This window comes from Copadichromis virginalis, linkage group LG13 (genome assembly GCF_057382275.1).
Source record: "Copadichromis virginalis isolate Kocher_CV1m ecotype Utaka linkage group LG13, C_Virginalis_male_GT1.1, whole genome shotgun sequence".
Taxonomy (NCBI): domain Eukaryota; kingdom Metazoa; phylum Chordata; class Actinopteri; order Cichliformes; family Cichlidae; genus Copadichromis; species Copadichromis virginalis.
The window spans coordinates 2,536,675-2,555,067 of NC_140630.1; the positions used below are offsets into that span (position 1 = coordinate 2,536,675).

The 18,393-nt window shown below is 46.1% G+C and overlaps 1 protein-coding gene across 3 annotated transcripts in view; it reads left to right on the top strand.

Annotated features, from left to right (window-relative positions):
- The first annotated feature begins 313 nt into the window (after window positions 1–313).
- LOC146695011 (uncharacterized) overlaps window positions 314–18,393 on the top strand; it is a 32,443-nt gene continuing 14,363 nt past the window's right edge. Inside the window, exons 1-4 of one of the 3 annotated variants that reach the window (XM_085476920.1) lie at window positions 314–998; window positions 5,811–5,849; window positions 8,630–8,686; window positions 12,770–14,632. In XM_085476920.1, coding sequence (XP_085333046.1) covers window positions 539–998; window positions 5,811–5,849; window positions 8,630–8,686; window positions 12,770–14,632 — 2,419 coding nt within the window. In that variant the 5' untranslated portion in view covers window positions 314–538. The remainder of the gene's footprint in view (window positions 999–5,810; window positions 5,850–8,629; window positions 8,687–12,769; window positions 14,633–18,393) is intronic. The other 2 variants (XM_085476923.1, XM_085476922.1) reach the window with 2 other exon arrangements.

Below are 18,393 nucleotides of genomic sequence, written 5' to 3' on the forward strand. Positions count from 1 at the left end.
CCACGGGCCAGAGTTTGACACCTATGCTCTACAGGATCATTTCAAACAGGATCACGTGACTTGAATAGCTCAGTAAGGCGACTAGTTTGAGCTCCTCGCCCTCAGAGTTCACACCATCATAGTTATAAACATGTGAAAGTCATGTCAGGACAGGAGCAATCAACTTTCTGCTTTTTAGCACTTTTGTGGCGGCGTCCCATCACGCCCCGCCCACCTTCGGTGCTCTCTGATTGGTCACAGCTTGTGTCACTCTGGGGTTAAGCCGTAGGTAATTGGTCGTTGGTGTTTCCCCTTCTCCCCCACTCAGCGGCCATCTGGGGACTCGGGTCCGACTCTGTGGTGACTGTCCTGCGGTGAGCTGCTCCAACTTTGTCCGGGGTCAGAGGCAGAATACAGGCGGAGACTTCACGGTGCGGTTTCACGGCTCTTCCTGGTGGACGTGTGCAACAGGAGGTGACTGACTGAGCGGACATTTACCGGAGCTGAAACTTTTTTCCAACCTCAGGAGACCGTTTGGAGGAGGGAAAAATCAAGAAAAATGGCAGACAGCGAGGAGCATCAAGTTTCTTCCACCACTCCTATGTTCAACGACGAGGTGCACCATTACCAGGCCGAACCGGACCACTACCTCCTGGATGACGACATTGTGGACCTCGTTGGCGGGGCTAAAGACGCTTTGGAGCGGCACCGAGCTGAAGATAGTGTTCCTGACGACTTCACGCAAACTTCCCTCCCTGATCTAAAGGAGACGGTAACGTTACCGGAGCCAGCCCTCAAACCGGCAGTCCCAGACTCCACCAGCCCAGCTTCTGCCCACGAGGAGCCTGAAGTGGCCGCTCCCAAAGCCGAGCCGGCGAGTACAAAGATCGCACCGGAGCCAGAACCTGCCCCCGAGAGCGACGCCCTCCCAGTGGCCGAACCCCGAGAAGCAGCGCCATCCCCCGCAGAGGCAGCAGAGCGATCTGCGGTGACAGCGCAACCAGCGGCTCCCGCGTCGTGTGAGTATCACTGATGGATAAACGGCAGGACAGGGTTATTCGAGAGTGGAGGGACACCTTTAAGGTCTATTTTTAAAGCCTTTTACCTAAAACTCGGTGAAATGCACCTGGATATTTTTTTCATTTTTACCGGTTTTCTGTGCACCTGAATGGGGAAAACGACCTGCAGATAAAAATAGGCGGGGTAGAGTGCTGCCTTTTCTCCCTTGGACACGTTTAACGCCTGGTCTCAGTTATGTTGTGTTAGATTGTGCTAAATTTGTGTGGATTTCTCCAGGGTGTTGTTCGCTAAGTGCTTAGCCTCTTAGCCGCCTAGCGATGCTACCCCAGAGGGGAGCGAAAGGTGCTTCATCACTGAGCCTGGCTGCTGTTTGCGCTAAATGGATGGGAGGTAGACTCCTGGAGTCACGGAGCGTGTTTTCTTTTAAAAACGAGACAGTTGCGGTGTTTTTTTGCGCACGCTTGCGTTTTTTTATGCTAGCAGGCTAGCCCGGTTTTTTTGCTGTGTTGTGGTGATGCGGCCCACCTGTTCGGACAAACAGGCTGCAGGAAGCAGGCTGTGAGCCGATGAGGTGGCAGGATTGCACCATTTATCCTCCAGTTATCCACCAGAGGCAGCCTGCTTCCTGTAACTAACGGCACTGGGGTGTTTTTGGAAACATTTCCCGGAATAAACGCGGTTTGTTCCACCGTTATCGGAGCCGTTATTGTTATTAAACCGGGCATCTGTTCTCCGCTCGCTGCGTGTCCGCGCATGCTAACGGTAGTTGCATCCTGGTTCCATTATCGGACACACCCTTTATTCCTTCTCCCCCCCAACAAATTAAAGCTGAAGCGTCAAAGAAATGCTGTCAGATATGTTTGGCATGAATTTTCCTTCAGACATGAGTTAAGAAAATGAGGCAGACAAATTAAATTGTGTGTTTTCTCTATTGTGTTGCGTGAGGTGGACTCCAGCGCTCTCCTCTTGTAATGCTTTATTTTATAAACCTGTAATATCGGAGTCAGAATCACAGCTAACACAAACCCGTATGAGATTGGTTCTTTGGATCTGTTTGCTCTGATTTAAGCGGCGGCAGGATAGACATGGTCGCGTCCGATAATGGAAGCATGCGCGGTTAGCAGGGAGATTAGTCACAACAAAGGAATCCGCTGTGCGTCCACTCCCTGTCGGCTTCCACACCGCTCCCAGAATAACCCCAATCAGCCTTTCATGATTTATTTTCCTACCTCGGCTACCCACACCCCCACCCACCCCTACAATCTCCACCCAAAAACCAACACCCCAGATCCCAGAAAAAAAGAATCAGCTCCAGAGGCCTCCAGATCGGCTCTGCCGCTGGCTGCTGGGGCTCGGTCCTGCTCCCGTGGCGTTTTGTGTCATGTCTGGACTGCGTAGACTTTCAGGAAGTGCTCCATTTCAGCTGCTGCCGCTGTTGTTTTTGTTTATCTGGTGGAGTAAATGTGGCTTTCGGCAGGTAAACAGGCCTGAGCTGGAGCAGCAGCAGGCAGGGTGGGGCTGCTTGGCGAGGCCACAGACGGAGGTGGAAAAACCGCCTGTTACAGCAAGCAGCCAGAACAAAAGAGACGGAGCGAGAAAGAAATTCATCCATGTCTGAATCGATTCCATCACTGCCAGCTCCATCACACACACATTAACCTCCTGAGAGACCTGAGGCGAAAATATGTCACCGTTAAACACGATTTCCTCGGCACACAGAAACCAGGCCACGCTCAGGAGGTGACCTGAGAGTAGGAGGGAGAGGAGATGTGAATTCTTCTTTAATTTTGGGCAATTTGAGATTAAATTAAGCTTTTAAATGCGTCCTTTGTTGCATTTTAGCCCGTTCTTGCCTTTCTCTTTGTTTCTGGTCCACAGTGCCCTCTTGTTTGATGCTCCTGTGTTTATTGCACGATTATAAAGTAATGAACAGCCTCGCCTCTTTTAATTACTGCGCTCAGAGCAGGCATTACATGATGAGGTGTTATTAATGTGCCCATGAAGGCCTCCAGATTTCTCTGCCTCCAGCAGCCACGACTGTTTTAAAAACCACTTTTTAATATTTGAAACGCTTCAGTAAAAACAACTGTGTCTGATCACAGGAAGCTGCCTCCACTTTATTCTGGCAGATGTATTATGACTTCAGCGCGTGCTGGAATAATCCACCTTTGTTGGAGGTTTCTGTGTGTTTATTACTGAACACACACACAAAAGGCAGCTGGATAAAATCCCTCTTTAGATCCAGTGAGATCAGTATCAGCTGAAGTGCTTCTTCAAAGCAGATTTTAAGGAACTCGAGGGTTTCTAACAGATCTGCCACACAGGACAGTGTGCAGGAGTGGAACAGTCCCGTCCCGCCTCCCTTGTATCCCTCGGGTGGTCGCCACCTCTTTAGAGCTGGGCCCGATCCAATCAGTGCTCTGGACAAAGACCCAGGGGTCCAAATCTAAGTGGTCAAATACAACAGCGTCGCTCTTCCTGCCCGAGCCGGTCGCCTCTCCTAAACTCTGCTCTTCCAACTTATCTGAGAATATTCGGTAAATAACAAACTTTAAAAAAAAGAAAAGAAACGCCCAAACTAAGAAAGGAGGGACTAAAGGCCGTGCAGCAGTCAGGTCATAGTTTAAATGTCTGAGGACAGAAGCAGGGCGTGTTTTCATGTAGTGAAGAAAACACGCCGTCTCTTTGGGAAGTTCAGCTGCTTCCTTCTGATGTTTGCTGCCCGTCTGCGTCGATGAGGCGAGTCGGCTCATTTTTAGTGTTTTTGTACCTCAGAGCCAACAAACGATCCTTTATTTTCTACAATACCAACGTTCTGCTGCTAGAGCTTTTAAAACAGCACATTTCTGATCACACGTAGAGATGTACGTGCAGCGCGAGCTGACCACGGGAGCATGCGTCATGACGAGTTACCTTTTTAAAAATATGTTTGTTTTTGCTTTGAGATAAAAACGGGCAGAAATGTTGGAGCTCGATGTTTGTCATGTTGTTTGTCAGAAGAGATGAAGGCGCTGCTGCCTCCCTCCTCCTCGCTCTCGCACAGATTCAGGTCGTCACCTTGAAAAAGGTGTTTGCGGCGAGTTTTCGTCCTTCTGCGGCGCGGTGACGGACAGGCCGTGTAATCGTTTGGGGCTCGCCGTCGGCCTACATCTCATTGTTTTGGGGTCACCTACATCCGTCAGTGTCTGTTTGTGAGGAGCTGCTGGTGTGGTCAGAGTGATGGTGACGCATACGTGTGGTTAAGTGCGACTCCACCCGGCACAGCAGCCACGCCCGCTCTGTTTGTATTTTACTCGGTCAGCAGCAGCTCTGAGTTCTCGTGGCGACGAGCTCGTGTTAATCTGATTTAATCCCGCCTCTTATCGCTGCGATAAGCTCAGAGCTTGTAGAGCTGTGCGGTGAAAGGTGATACCTGCCCGCGATGAACGGATTCATCAGACGAGGCAGAAAACCGTGTCATCTGTTTGTTTTCAGGCTAAAGAAGCTCTGATCCGGACTTCAGCTTTCACGTGTTCGGCTGCTGCAGACGCAAAAGTGTTTTAAAGTTGGCTGGACTGCAGACCTCTCACATCAGAGATGGAGCTCTGTCATAGGCAGACGTCTAACAGAGCACATGTCAGAATAATGCAGTCTTCTGACAGTGGCTGACTTCAGCAGTGGTAGCAGCAGGTTGGGAAACGTGTGGACTTCCTTGAAAAGGCAGAACAGACTTTGTAGAAAAGACCTCCAACTGTTTGGAAGGGGATCATCTTTCAGGGGATTCTGTGAAAAGAATAAATCTGACCTTTTTCCTTTCCCAGCAGGTACCAGAAGTGCTAGTTAGAATTCTTGGCTAACCTGGCACCAGCCAGCAGCACCTCTCTCTTTGTGACAGGAAGTTGCAAGACGGGTGGAAAATAAATCTGAAATAAGAAGCCCACGTTTCAGAGACAAAACTGCTGAAGAACGAGATGAGTGGTAGAATGGAGAATATCTAACCTGGTCCATCAGACGAGACTTACTCTGGACTGGTTTCTAACTCTGATGTCAGATGGATGACGGCGAGTGAATCGAGGAAGTGGAAGAACAGATCCATGAAAATCTGCACGCTTCCATCCGTCCTGTTTAAATTTGGGTTTATTTGGCCTTAGACGTCCCAGCCAGGCAGACGCCGGGGCTCAGAGGAAGGTCAGCGGATGTTACGGGCGGGTTTGATCTGGTTTAGCTGGAGGCCAGTTTCCCTCTCAGCCTGAGCCCCGTCTCTGGGGACTGGGTCAGATTAAACATAGCAGTGTCACATGAGTCCACACAGGTCCTGGTTTGTGTCACAGAGGTTGCGTGGGTTCAGTGTGTGGACGGACTGCAGTGGTGTCTCGGGGTTTCCTCCTCTTTAAACGCGCTGCTGCGGTTGGACGAGCGCACGTTTAAGAAGGCGGAGTTTTGTGTTTAGCTCGAGCGGCGAGGAGAGATGCTTGGAGCACATTCCTCAGTCGTAAAGTGTCGGGGTTAAAGGTTCGATTCCTGCAGCAGGCCGAGGCGTCGCTGCTGCTGGTTATGATTGGTAATGCTCACACCTGCATATTATTAATGTTGCTGTTACACTTTAGGGCTTCGGGGCTGTTAGGTGGATGTAAAATGTGTAAATGCAGAGATAAGTAGACATATGAGCAGTGGAGGAGCGTCAGCTGAGTCTGGGAGTCTGCTGAGAGCCATCGAAACCTAACGTGACTCCATGTTGTGCTTTGTTACCTTCATATTAAAATCCACAGGTTAGAGTTCAGATTTAGTCGACTGTGACTTCATGTTAAATGTCCTGTTCGGTTCCATCGCAGGTCTTCTCCATCGCTGGAAGGCAAACCTCGACAGCAGAGGTAACAAATAAAACTGAGCTTTGTAATCAAAATCAATTCATTAATAAATCTGATAATCAGCTTATGATTTAATCAGATTATTCACAGAGTCCTGATTCTTGATTTTCATCTGTAATAATCACAAAATGACGAAAGTTTCCTGTCGGTGTTTTTGATTTTGGCCTTGAGCTCAGAGGACGTTAGAGATAAAGATGGTTTCTGGACCTTCATGAAACTTCACTGATGAAGAGCAACGTCATTCCAGCCTGTACACAGTTCAGACTTCTGTCTTTTAATAATCTAATTTTATGAAAGTCTGAATGAAAACATTCTTTTTAATCTCTTTATGAATCATTTCTTTGTTGGCTAATGAAGACGTTGAGTTAAAGATGGAGGCCTGTGTGGAGCCGGCTAATCAATCCGATTTTAATTTCATTATGATCGTGGCTTCCTACAGTTACGAGAGGAAGATGATGATGAGTGTTTCCTCTGAGTGCTCTCAGCTTGTCTCGTGTTCAGTCAGTCGTTCTCGCTCCATCCTAAAAACACAAACTCGTGGTGGACACAGAGCCACGGTCACTCTGGTGGGACCATCATTTATAAAATGAACTTCATGTTTGATTCAACGCGACCACAAAGTGTTTGCTGAGCTCCGAGATCAGCTGAGCACAAGTTCCACCCTCAGTGAGTCGGAGCTGCGTGCTGCTCAGAGGAATGCAGCTCAAAGATGCTTAATCATTGGCTCACCTGCAGACGTCCGTCCTTTGTAAACAGTCTCTGTAGGGTAGGTAAGAGATCCATGTAGGTTTGGATGTTAATTATTTAGCAGCTCCTGCTGTCCTCAGCCGGTTGCTATCCAGAGCTGCAGTATCTGCTGCCTGTGTTTGAGCTGCCCTCTGCTCATCGGGCGACACCAACCAGTCTGTAAATATATTAGCACATACGTCCCAATCTGGACACAGGGGTGTTGTCTGTGTTTGTATTTTGGGTGTTAACAGTCCTGTTTTTCTTATGTCCACTTCTATGTAGACGACTCAGTTTTATGTGCTTGCGTTCTGAGAGTTTGCCTTTTAATGGTTTTTGGCCCTTTTTAGCTCAAAATCTCTGATTTCTTCACTTATTCCAGGCATTTCTCTCGTTTTCTTTCACTTGTGTTGCTCGTTTTTCTGAGTGCAGCAGTGTAACTGTCAGTCAAAGATTAGTCTGCTTCTCACGTCGCCTCTAATTTCTATACACAGATGTAGAAAAGCCAAAATCAGCCAAAACATCTTTCTCAGTTTGTCCTTTAAAGTTTTAAAGACCAGTCGGCTCAGCGCAGCAGCTCGAGCTGTATGTCTGTATATTTACTTGATCGTGTGCAACAGTTGCATTAACGTCGATGTCTGCTTCTCTTCAGCTGGCTGTTCTTAATCTCAGTGAGAACTGGACTTGGATAAAATATGGTGCATTAACCGCTGCACGACTGCAGGAGCAGTCTGTGTGTTCGTGCTGCTGTGGAGGATTTTGTTGGAGCACTTTCCCTGTTTTTGTCCCATCACATGTAGGCAGTCATCTGTTTGGGGGAAACAGCATTAAGCTCATTAGCAGGAAGAAGCAGACGTTTTCAGCACGTCCTTAATGTCATTCGGCTTCATTTGGTTTAATCGGCCGATTGCTGTTGGCTCGAGCTTTCTGACTTGCACAACAGTCAAGTTTCCTGTCTGTGTGCTGATGTTGTGTAACCAGACGAGTTTGGAAAACATCTGTCATATTTGACATTTTTAGAGTATTTTTGGATGGTTAGTCGGCGTGTTGCTGAAACCTCTGGGTCGCCCTCGTGTTGCGTCTCCTGTGAAAGCTGGGAAAACCTCCTCACGTCTCTTCATAGCAAATCGTCCGATGCTTTACTGCCTGTCACCATTTCTCTGACCTTTTCTTTGTCATCTGCTATCAGTTAAAGACACGTCCGGCCTTTAACGCGTGTTTACGTAACTCGGAGAGCTTGTTCAGGTAGCACACGGTGCTCACGTCCACACAAACAGTAACAAACATGTTTGATTCATGTTGTCAGTGCGGTGAATTTTATGCTCTTTTATATTCATAAAACTTCTGTCACGTTGCTGTTTGGTGAAATCATTACAGCACGAGCAAAGATTGCAATTTATAGAAAGTGAGATGATCGAATTATTGTAGAACAAAGTCTAATTCTGAAGCCATCAACGCTCCTTCACCTCATAAATGCTCTGAATTAACATCATCAACACCTGAGAGCTGAACAGCTGATCGTTTTATTGGCGCTAAAAGAATTTGAATCATTTTAACTGTTTGTTTGGTTTTTGGGAGCAGCAGAAACATTGATGGTGAAGCTGTGATGAAGGCTTCTTGTACCTGGAGAGGGTGTAAACTGCTAACGTGGTGCCCAGTAAGCTAAAACGGCTCCTGGCCTCCTGCAGCAGGGACTGAGTGTGAACCACAGCCTGCAGGTCTGATGAGGGGGTGAAGGCGTGGTATTGATGGCATGTCCGATTGCACAGAGGCTGTTAAACGCTGTAAGCTGTGTGAACTTCTATGCACAGCTGCTCCTTTTTGAATAAAAGCATTAGGTGAAGAAGCCCCCTGTGGGCGTCCACGTTTCTCTCTTTAACGCTCGGGAGCTGTGATTAAGATTTTATCCCGTCACTTGAGGCGTAGAGACCCACTTTTGGCTTTAGAAATCTCCTCTTCAGTTTGTATTGGCGATGATATCTCTCTCTGTTCTCGGTCTTTTCCCTCTGAGCTTGCATAAACTCACTTTCTGCTGCTTTCTCTCGTTTCTTCCACAGATGTACCTTCTTCTTCTTCTAAAGCTCAGCCTCATCCTCTGATGCACTTCCCTACAGGCAAGTCCTCTCTGCTCGTCTCTTTCCCCGTCTCGGTCATTTATTTTCCTCTTCAGTTCTTTATTCTTCACTCTTTGTTTTAAAATAACTCATCGCATGGAAGAAGCTGTAGGTTTTTTTACGTCATGTGAGCATTTACACGGGATGCTTGCCGTGGGTTTGTTAAATCTGACTTTGCCTGTGTTTGTGTTGCATTGTGATTCACATGTGACTGTTGTAGAGTAGACTGACCTGAACTTGTACGAGTAGTTTGTAGACGAATAATGATTCTCCTCAGGTTTGTGCATTTGTTAAATTATATTTTGAAAACTTAATTGAGAGGAATCATTATCTGTGGTCACCTAGCAGTTTGTTTGACACTCTGGGCATGGTTTATTGGCGCCAGACCTGGGGAAACATTTATTGCACCACCAAACGTCAAACCAAGGTGGTTTACAGACCAGACAAATGTGGGCAAACCTGACTGTGGATGGTAGTCGTGTAAGTCCAGTTTATTCCCAAAGAAACAGACCCAACTCTAACATTACAGCTATAAAAGTTGTTTCTTTCCCTACTTTAGGTGGGTTTAAATTAGGGCTGCTCAATTAATCGAATTTTAATCACAATTACGATCTGGGCTTTCAACGATCATTAAAAATGACTGAGCCGATTATTAGCCCCTCCCTCGTGCTTTACTCTCGCGCTGCTCCGTGTGGCAAATCGAGCGCACCTCTCTGCATTTCGAACACGCGTCACAACAATTAAGAGCAGCGGTCTCCAATATTTTCATGGACCGGCCTTTAAGGTGTCGCGGATAAATACAACAAAATAAAACCAGTACCGGTACAGAAAAAAAGAAGATTTATTCATAACACACGTGAAAAGACCCAGGAAAACCGAGTTAACGATAAAAACGATAACAAAATAACGCTGAAAACCGATAAAAACCCTGAAAACTAGAGCTGGGCGATATGAGATTTTTTCATATCACGATATGTTTTTTTCATGTCAGGCGATAACGATATCTATCACGATATAAGCCAAATAACTATTTGTAAGATTTAAATGTGCCGTTGCTCACAAGTAAAATGTGAAATAATCAGCAGCTTGTTTTTATTTAAATATTTATTTCCCATAATAAGTTCAACAGGGTAGATGTACTTAAGGAACATGAGACTTTTTCAGATAAATAAAGGCAAATATTGCAAACTACACAAAAGGCAGCCGCTAAAGCGTTTAAGTTTCAAAACAGAACAAATGAAACAGACTAAATTGTCAATTCCACTTAGAAACAAAATATTAATTCTAAAAATAAATCTTAGTTTGTTTTACAGAAGAACAGACAAAACTGACTAACTTTTGTCAATATCAAATAAACTGAGAACTAAAAGGAAATTCTCAATCTCTCCTTGTTGTATAGCTGAGCTTTTCAAACAGTTTTAACAGTTACTTTAGTCTGACAAAAGCCGAATGACGAATTAGCGCTTCCAGTCAGAGACTGAGGCTACGTCCACACGTACACGGGTATTTTTGAAAACGGAGATTTTCCGTTTTCGTTTTAAAAATAATCCCGTCCACACATAAAGGCAGAAATGAAGGAAAACGCTGTTATGAACATGCCAAAGCAGCAGGTGGCGCTAGATTCCTAACCGTGCAGAAATATTGGCCAATCAGAAGTCTAGAAGCCTCGGTGGGAAAAAGTAAACAAAGCTGGGGCATAGAAGCAGAACCGAGTCGTATGTGTGGAGGGACAGTAACTGTGTGTATATGTAAGCATTTAAACACTGCAGAGAGTAGAATTAACAGTATTGTAGAAGTTCATTTCACCGAAACAATAACGTGGCGCACAGTGTGACGCATGCACCAGTTTATTGTATTTCCAGACTTGCTTTCAGCACAATTTACAGTGCACGCTACTCTGTTTTTAGTCAGACTTGAAATAGCCGAAATACCTTCACACTACGGGACTTCTATGGCTCTTCCGTTCGACAATCTCTCCGGCATTGGAACCATCATCTGTTTTCTCTTCGGTCACGCTCGGTTGATTTTTCTAGTCGGCACACTCATTTCCTCCATTACCCGCTGGCTGCTTCCCAAACAAACACACGTGCGGCTTGGCACTTGTGCTGTATGTAACAAGTCACGTGACGTGACACTGCGGCTGTGATTGGTTCGGCTCTGCGCTACTTAATTTGGATTGGCTGACCTTTTTTTTTTTTTTTTTTTTTTTTTTTTTTTTTTTTTTAAGAGGACAGGAGCGGCGAGGTCTATCGCGATAGCTTAATTTCTCTATCGAGTAAAAGTTATATCGCGATACATATCGTTATCGTTCTATCGCCCAGCTCTACTGAAAACTAAACATTTCACACCTGAGCCTCAACTCTCACGGCCCGGTACCAAACGACTCACGGACCTGTACCGGTACCAGGCCCGGGGGTTGGGGACCGCTGATTAAGAGGACCCGAGGGAAGCTCGGAAAGCTAAGCAGAAGTTATTTGGAGAGGAGAGTGACGGCCGTTGGTTGAAAAGAGAGGTAAAAACCTTCAGTGGTGTGGAAACATTATGGGTTCAGTCAGACGTGGATCAAGTAGACACAGTGTGTAAACTTTGCTACGGTGTCGTAGCTGCACCACAGAGCAACACTGCAAAGTTCACTAAACATAGATGTTTACATTTTTCATTTATTTTTTATATTGCAAACATTTGCACTGTTATCAGTATTTGTACACTATTTTAGATTATTTTTTGACAATCTTTAAAGTCATCATTCAACACATTGTTATTGTTAAATAAATATCGTCAAATAATCGAGATCTCAATTTCAGTGAAAATAATCGTGATTATCATTTTTGCCATAATCGAGCAGCCCTAATTTAAATTCATATTTCCAGCACTTAAAGAATGTGTTTTATGCCACTTAGGAAATAAGACAACAGTCATGCAGTCAATCCCATTTTAGCAGGCGTACTTCAAAGATAAGCTTACAATCTATGATATTGTCGGCTTTTTGTGCAGGGAGATGATTTTGTCAGTATACTTAAATCCCATCACATTATGGTTGGTCAGTAACTCTCATAACAAGAAATCGGTATGTGTTTAGGAGTGAACCAGTACTGTTAGCAGAAGCAGGAAGAGGTTACCCGTGAAAAATCCCCCCATGTTTTTACACCGGTGGACTTGCCTGAGCCCAACAGTGACTGCTGACTGGCTCAGGACAAAGCATTTTGTTAATTATTATTATCACTTGACTTTGCCCATCATCTTTATGCACATCACATACAGTCATATCAAATATTTGTTTAATGTGATGTCAGTTAGTTTGAAGGTGAGTAGAAGTCGAACAAGTGAAAGCATCATCGAAGCCAGCACTCATCCTTAGGCCTGGAGTCCACCTTTGAGAAAACGTGATGGTGTTTTTCATTAGTCACCTGTTCCTCCCCGTCAGTCCTCTGAAAGGCAATATCTCCCAGTGAAAAGAACACTGCTGATTGCTTGCATAAGACCATATCAGCCAGTCAACCCTGAGACTATTTCAAGAGGGGATGCAGTGACAGCTGGGCTGAAAATCTCTGCTCATGAAAGTTAAAATGTTTGAAATAATCATTAAATCTAAAAAACAACAACAAATGTGTTGGTTTACGATTAGGTTGGATCCAAAGTCAGGTGTTCCAGCACCAAAGCAACGTTTGTCTTTTCTAATCTATCTGTTGTAGGCATTACATTTATATACAATCCCAACAATGTCTCAACATGACCATGTTATACTGGATCTGGTCCCCAAACATTAGACAAGCCCCATTTCTTTTCAAACATAAACTCCAAAAATATATTCTTTCAAGCCAATACTGTAATATAAAAGACTTAAAATCACACACAACGTATTAGTATTTAGTATTATCCTTTTAGCTGATTGTTTTTGGGGTTATACTGAACTGGTCTACCAGCCACCGCCACCTTTCATAGCCGTTGTCTGGTCTAAATCTCTGAACCTTTTCTGAATGTTGTTGGTAGCTGTTCTACCCAGGTGTGGTGGGCACTGTAAGGAATGGAGTATGTCTTTGATATGTGCTGTATTGCATTCTCCCTCCTCCCTCTCTACTCAAGCACTTGGGCAGAAGGGTGATTCCCCTGCTCCCATCTCTCCCATCTCCCCTCTCCACTCCCCCGACTCTCTGGAAGAGCTCTCTTTGACCGAGAGTCCCAACCAGCCCCCTGCTTCAGGATCTGCTGCACCCCTGGGCTCCTTCTCCACTGAACCCCCTGCTACTCTTTCCAAGGACATGCCTTGGGGGGGTGACTCTGGACCAGGCAGTAGTAAGAATAAGGAAGACCCTCTAGATCCATTAGCTGGTCCTTACCTGAGTTTAGGGAAAGACCCAGGGCCTCATAATCCATGCGAAGACAGTGGCATTTCCTTTTCGCCTGACGAGAAGCTGATTAGCTCAGACAGGTCTTCCACTGGCCCCTCCCCCGTGAATCCCCAGATGATGGTCCCTGAGTCTCACGTTGCCTCCTCTAACCCAACAGAGCACTGGGATTCACCATACCTAGCTTCTCAAGACAACACCAAGCCCTCAATGGATTCCTTCCCCAAGGACACGGCCTCCATTAACCCCCCAAGTTTTGAGCCAGACCTGCACGGCAACCAGTCTGACGAAGAAGATGACTTGATGTACGAGGTGAAGAAGAACAATAACCCATTTGATGGCTTTTCCCCACTTGCGGACAGCGGCTACTCACATTTTGGAGACTCCAAGTCAGACAGCAGAGCATCTAAAATGTCCGATAGTCCAACTCCCGATCTGGTCCAGTATGGGCAGATTGGAGAATCCCAGGAAAATCTACCATCTTTCTTGGATGAGGGAAAAACATTTGAGCCCGGCAAGATGACTGCCGACTCACTCGTGCAATCGATGAATCAGTTCTCATCTGGTCTCAGAGATGATGATGATGATGATGATGAAGAGGAAGAGGAGGATTCTGCTCTGCCGCCTTCGCTTCCAGACATCCTGAAGTCTTCCCCGCTCAACCCCGACAAACTAGACTCCGGCTCCTCTGAGGGAAGTCCGGAGGAGCAGAGCCCCATCCTCGAACGAAGGATGATGGAGTCGCCCAATCCTCCGATCAATCTGTCTGCTAATAACCCCTTTGCTTTTGAGGCTAAAGTTTCCCTGCTGAAAGAGATGACTGAGGAGATGGAGGGGAGAGCTACAGATAAAGAAAAAGCAGAAGATGACAAAACCTTTGGCGCATTTGATCTCGTCAAAGAGGCCGAGGAAACTACCCCAACTAAAGCAAAAGAAGAGGAACCTGTCAAGATTCAACAGAAAGATTGGTTTTCAAGCCACGATTCTCCCAAAATGACCGGAAAGTTTGAGCCACTCGACTTCCAGAATAAGAAGACCCCTGCTGAGGATTCGGATTCAGAGTCTCCAACAGCAGACTCCCTTTCGCCGGTCTTGGAAGCAATGGCAAAGAACCCTGCCAGCTTCCAGGTGGAAACTGACAAGAAGGACCTGAAGATGGAGCTGGAGGAGCCGGAGATGGCCGAGGAGGTCTCCGAGCATGAAGTCTCCTCTGAGGAATTTGAATTCATCGAAAGACCACCTAGGGGTGTTATTGACGAGTTTCTCGAAGCTCTGGATACTTCCAAGTTTGCAGCCTCCAAGCCCCCGGAGATCCCCATGGATGATGATCTCAGCTTTGGACAAAAGGATCCAATCGCAAAAGTAGCCCCGCCCCCGGAGGTTGAAGAAGAAGCTCCAAGTCAGAGCTCCTACCGCCTCCTCACACAGGCCTCCCCCCAGAAAAGCAAGGCTGAGCTGGAGAAGCTCGACATCCAGCAGCCCCCACCCCCCCAAGCTCCTACCACCCATTCCCCTGTTTGCAAACCAGAGGAGCCAGCGGCGAAGAAGAGCGCGGAGGGCGGCAAACCGTTTAAGATGCCAAACCTGAACATAAGAGCAGGTAAAATAACCCAGTTCCAGCATGGATACCATCCCCCACTACACTTTTACTGGCACTTCCATGTTCATCCACATAACTTCCATCTCCATTCTTAGTTCCCCTCCATTACTTTCTTCCATCCAACCAACCAGTCAGTGTTTCCTTTGGTTGCATCGTCTTTTTGCATTTCTTTGAATCTTAACATTTGCATTTTGTAGTTGTGTTCCTCATCGTTCGACCTTTTGTTGGATTTTGTGCATTTGTCTCATTCGAGTAACACCATTTCTGTGCATTTGATCACTTTATTTTTTTATGTTTAAAAACACGGTAAGTAAAGCTGGTTTTGATTAGTTTTTGTTAAATTTTGATTTGTCCTTTTTAAACCTAAACTTTTTAAACAAAGCTTATAGAGTAGAATATACAAACACTAGTCCACCAGGCGTTTCTGGTTGCCTGCTGAGCATTTTTGTTTTGAATTCGATCATCTTACTCCCTGGTTTTATCTTCCTCCCTCTGGACATAACCTGAGATGTTGGACTGAAACCCAGCACTACCTCAGACCCCAGCATCCGCTCACATGCACACAGAGAACCGACCACACCCTGTTCCTGAGTTTTACTACATGTTTTACTGTCACACAGGACTGTCAGATTTCATGCTCTGAGGCTGAATGCTTTAGTGTCATTTACTGATAACCTGTGTGCTGAATAACCTGAACTGTAATGAGTCAGGAGGACGTTGTACTTTCCGCCTATAAACTGCTCAGGACTGGATGTTCACATTAACATGACCAGAGCTTTTTAATGAGCCGAGTGTACGTTCACTTATCCCTGTGAGCCCAAAGCTGCTCTAAACATCGCCTTGGATCTGTATGATGTCACTGAGGGAGGCCCCCACCTGCTGTCTGTCACCTTTGGGATAGTTATGGTTAGATTTGTTTGGACTGCAGCTCAGTGATTCATCTGCAGGTCTATTTACTTTATTTTATTATTTGTTCAGCCTCCGTGGCTTCGGTGGTCAGTGTGATAACGCTCCCTGGCTGGTGCATTGCAGGAAACCGCCTCAGTTATTAATATGTTGCATATTATTCCTGCTTCTGTCTTACACTTTTGTTGAAATGTTCTTTACCAATTGCCCAAAAGAGGCATTTTGGGGCCTTGAAGCAGCTTCTGCTGCCTCCTGTAAAACGCAGAGCGGATTTCTGCACAGTTCCAGTTCCTGTTTCGTCTGTTTTTGGTTCGTTTTCATTTTGCCCTGAGGGGATGATTGGAGGAAAACTGCAGCGTGACAAAGTTTCTGTGAGCTGAGCGGCGGGTTGATCAGAGTTTATCAGACAGACGCAGAGTTGTGTCCTTCGGGGCTTGTAGGAGGCGTCTCTGTGAGCGTGGCAGAGCCTCATCTTCCTTTAAATGGCCACTGATATCGATCAGCTCACAGCAGGCTGTGTAAGCGGACTGTGGTTCTAGGATGAGCTGCCGAGGCTTTAGGTGTGTGTGCGTGTGTGTGTGCGTGTGTGTGCGCGTGTGTGTGCGCGCGTGTGTGTGCGCGCGTGTGTGTGCGCGCGTGTGTGTGCGCGCGTGTGTGTGTGCGCGTGTGTGTGTGTGTGTTGGGATCTCCTGTTAATTAAAGCCTCCTCCTCCTCCCTGCATTGCGACACTGGCAGCCCCACAAAGGGTTCTCCGACCCAGAAAACACTCAGCAAATGTTCTTCATTATGCAACCCGAGGTGCAGCGCTGCTGTCTGAGCTCCTCTTCCTCACCGATGAAAACATCAGCTCACTGATTTCCTTACATGTGTGAGCACACTGATTGCATCAGATGTCTCGTTTTGTCTGAGGCTCAGTTTGCTGTCATTTGTAACAAAAGCAGAAAATCTTTGAACTTACGTATAAAAACTCAAGCTTTCAAGATGAGAAATAATGTCAGTCAGTGCTGGAAACCGCAGTTCCTGTAGTGTCCAGCAGAGGCAGCAGTGAGCCCGTCATCATAGACTCCCATGTAAAAACTTTACAGCCTGACACAAACTTTTGTTTTGGCAGAGAACGTTTCAATAACCCACCTGGATAAAGCCTTGCATTATTAGGGGTGTGGCCTCTGACGGGCAGCTGTTTGCCAGTCTTCACCTCAGCTAACTGGCATCCCTGTGACTGTGTTTATGATGATGAGTTTAATGTAAACAGTGAGTTGTGGAACAGTTTGAATGATGTGACTGGAGAAAGCTGTGACAGTCTCCTGATTCATAACACAGATCCAGCCCGGGACGTCCTCCTGGCCTGACCCGATGACATGCTGGATAACTGTGCCACTGTGTCCACATTATCAAATCAAAGCTGCTCAGTGCTTTTATTTTGGAAGCCAGAGGGGAAAAAGCTGCTGGAGCGTGTCCAGCTCCCCGCTGAGGGAGAGCTTCTGCAGGTTTCTACTGTGGGGAATGCGTCACGTCCCCACTGGATTACAACAGCAGAGGGCAAAGTCATTCAGAGTCAGATGAAGGTGGAGGGTCACTGTGTGCAAACGTGCACTTCCTCTTTATGTAATCATCTGTTTGCACAGTGAAATCACTGCAGCTCAAACTGTGGGCATCCAGCTGGAGACTGAAGTTCACATTTAGACGACTTTCTCGTAGCTCAAGCCTGCAGGAAGAAGCAATCACGAGCTCTGAGCACAAATATGTAAAATGTGTCCCATAGAGGAGAGGTGATGGTGTGTTTGCTATCAGACCATCTCGTGCACATTGTCAAAGCACAGATAAGTGATGACGTTTCGGTAACGCTCCCTGAGTTCGCTGTTTTAAACTGATGCAGCAGGAAAGTGTGTGACGCTGCACATCCTCCACCCAGTGGTGGGAGGCTGCAGTTAAGTCAAATACAAATACAAATGTAGTTAAACCAGCCGGTGTTGCTGTTGCACACAGTCATGCATTAGCGAAATGATGCTAATCTTAACGTGATGGAACAGAAAAGCAACGCTCGGTCCGAGCTGAGGAAGTTTGTTTGTGGTTTGTGTGGAACTGTGATGAGGCCTTTATGTGGCTGTATGCCACACATGCAGCAGTAATGTCCAGGAGGTTTTTTGGATTAAACGTCCAGACTTTGGGCCTGGTTAAAACTGAGCCCTGAAACTGTTTCAGTCTGATGTGTTTGCTGATGTGGCTGAAAGAGAGAATAAAAGAGGGATAAAGGACGTTGGTGCCCTCTAGTGGCTCAAGTTAATAATTACCACTCTGATGACACTAGTGCAGCTCAAAGCCTCCTGCAGGTCCTCGGTGCTTCGTTCTGTTCTTTAAAGCTTTTCTGCCTTTATTCATTTTCTCAGCCATAATCACCTTGTTGGTGTCAGTCACAGTGGTTTGAAGGCAGATCTGATGATCAGTTTCATGTTGGAGAACTGAAAGAAATACAAACATGTCTTTGCAACGGTTTGATAACAGGGGGCGCGGTTAGTTCGCAGTGACATTAGATAGTGATTAGATACTGAGTGGAACAGAAGCCGTGATTAACCGATCAATAACAGCTTATTATTGACTTTAAACTCATGGTAAACTGACTGTGTGGATTTGGGTCAGACAAAAACACAACATGTAACGACTCTTTGGCTGTTTTGTGACATTTTTTTAGACTAATTTCAAAGTGGTCCTGTATATAAAAGATGGATGGAAAGTCCTGGTTTTGAAGTCTCAAGTTTTCTGAAACCAGATATTACAACCAGGATCTGACCTCCCAGTCACAGTTAGCCAATGAGCGTCATGCTTTTCCTCTGGTCCGTTTTGACTCTAATGGAGC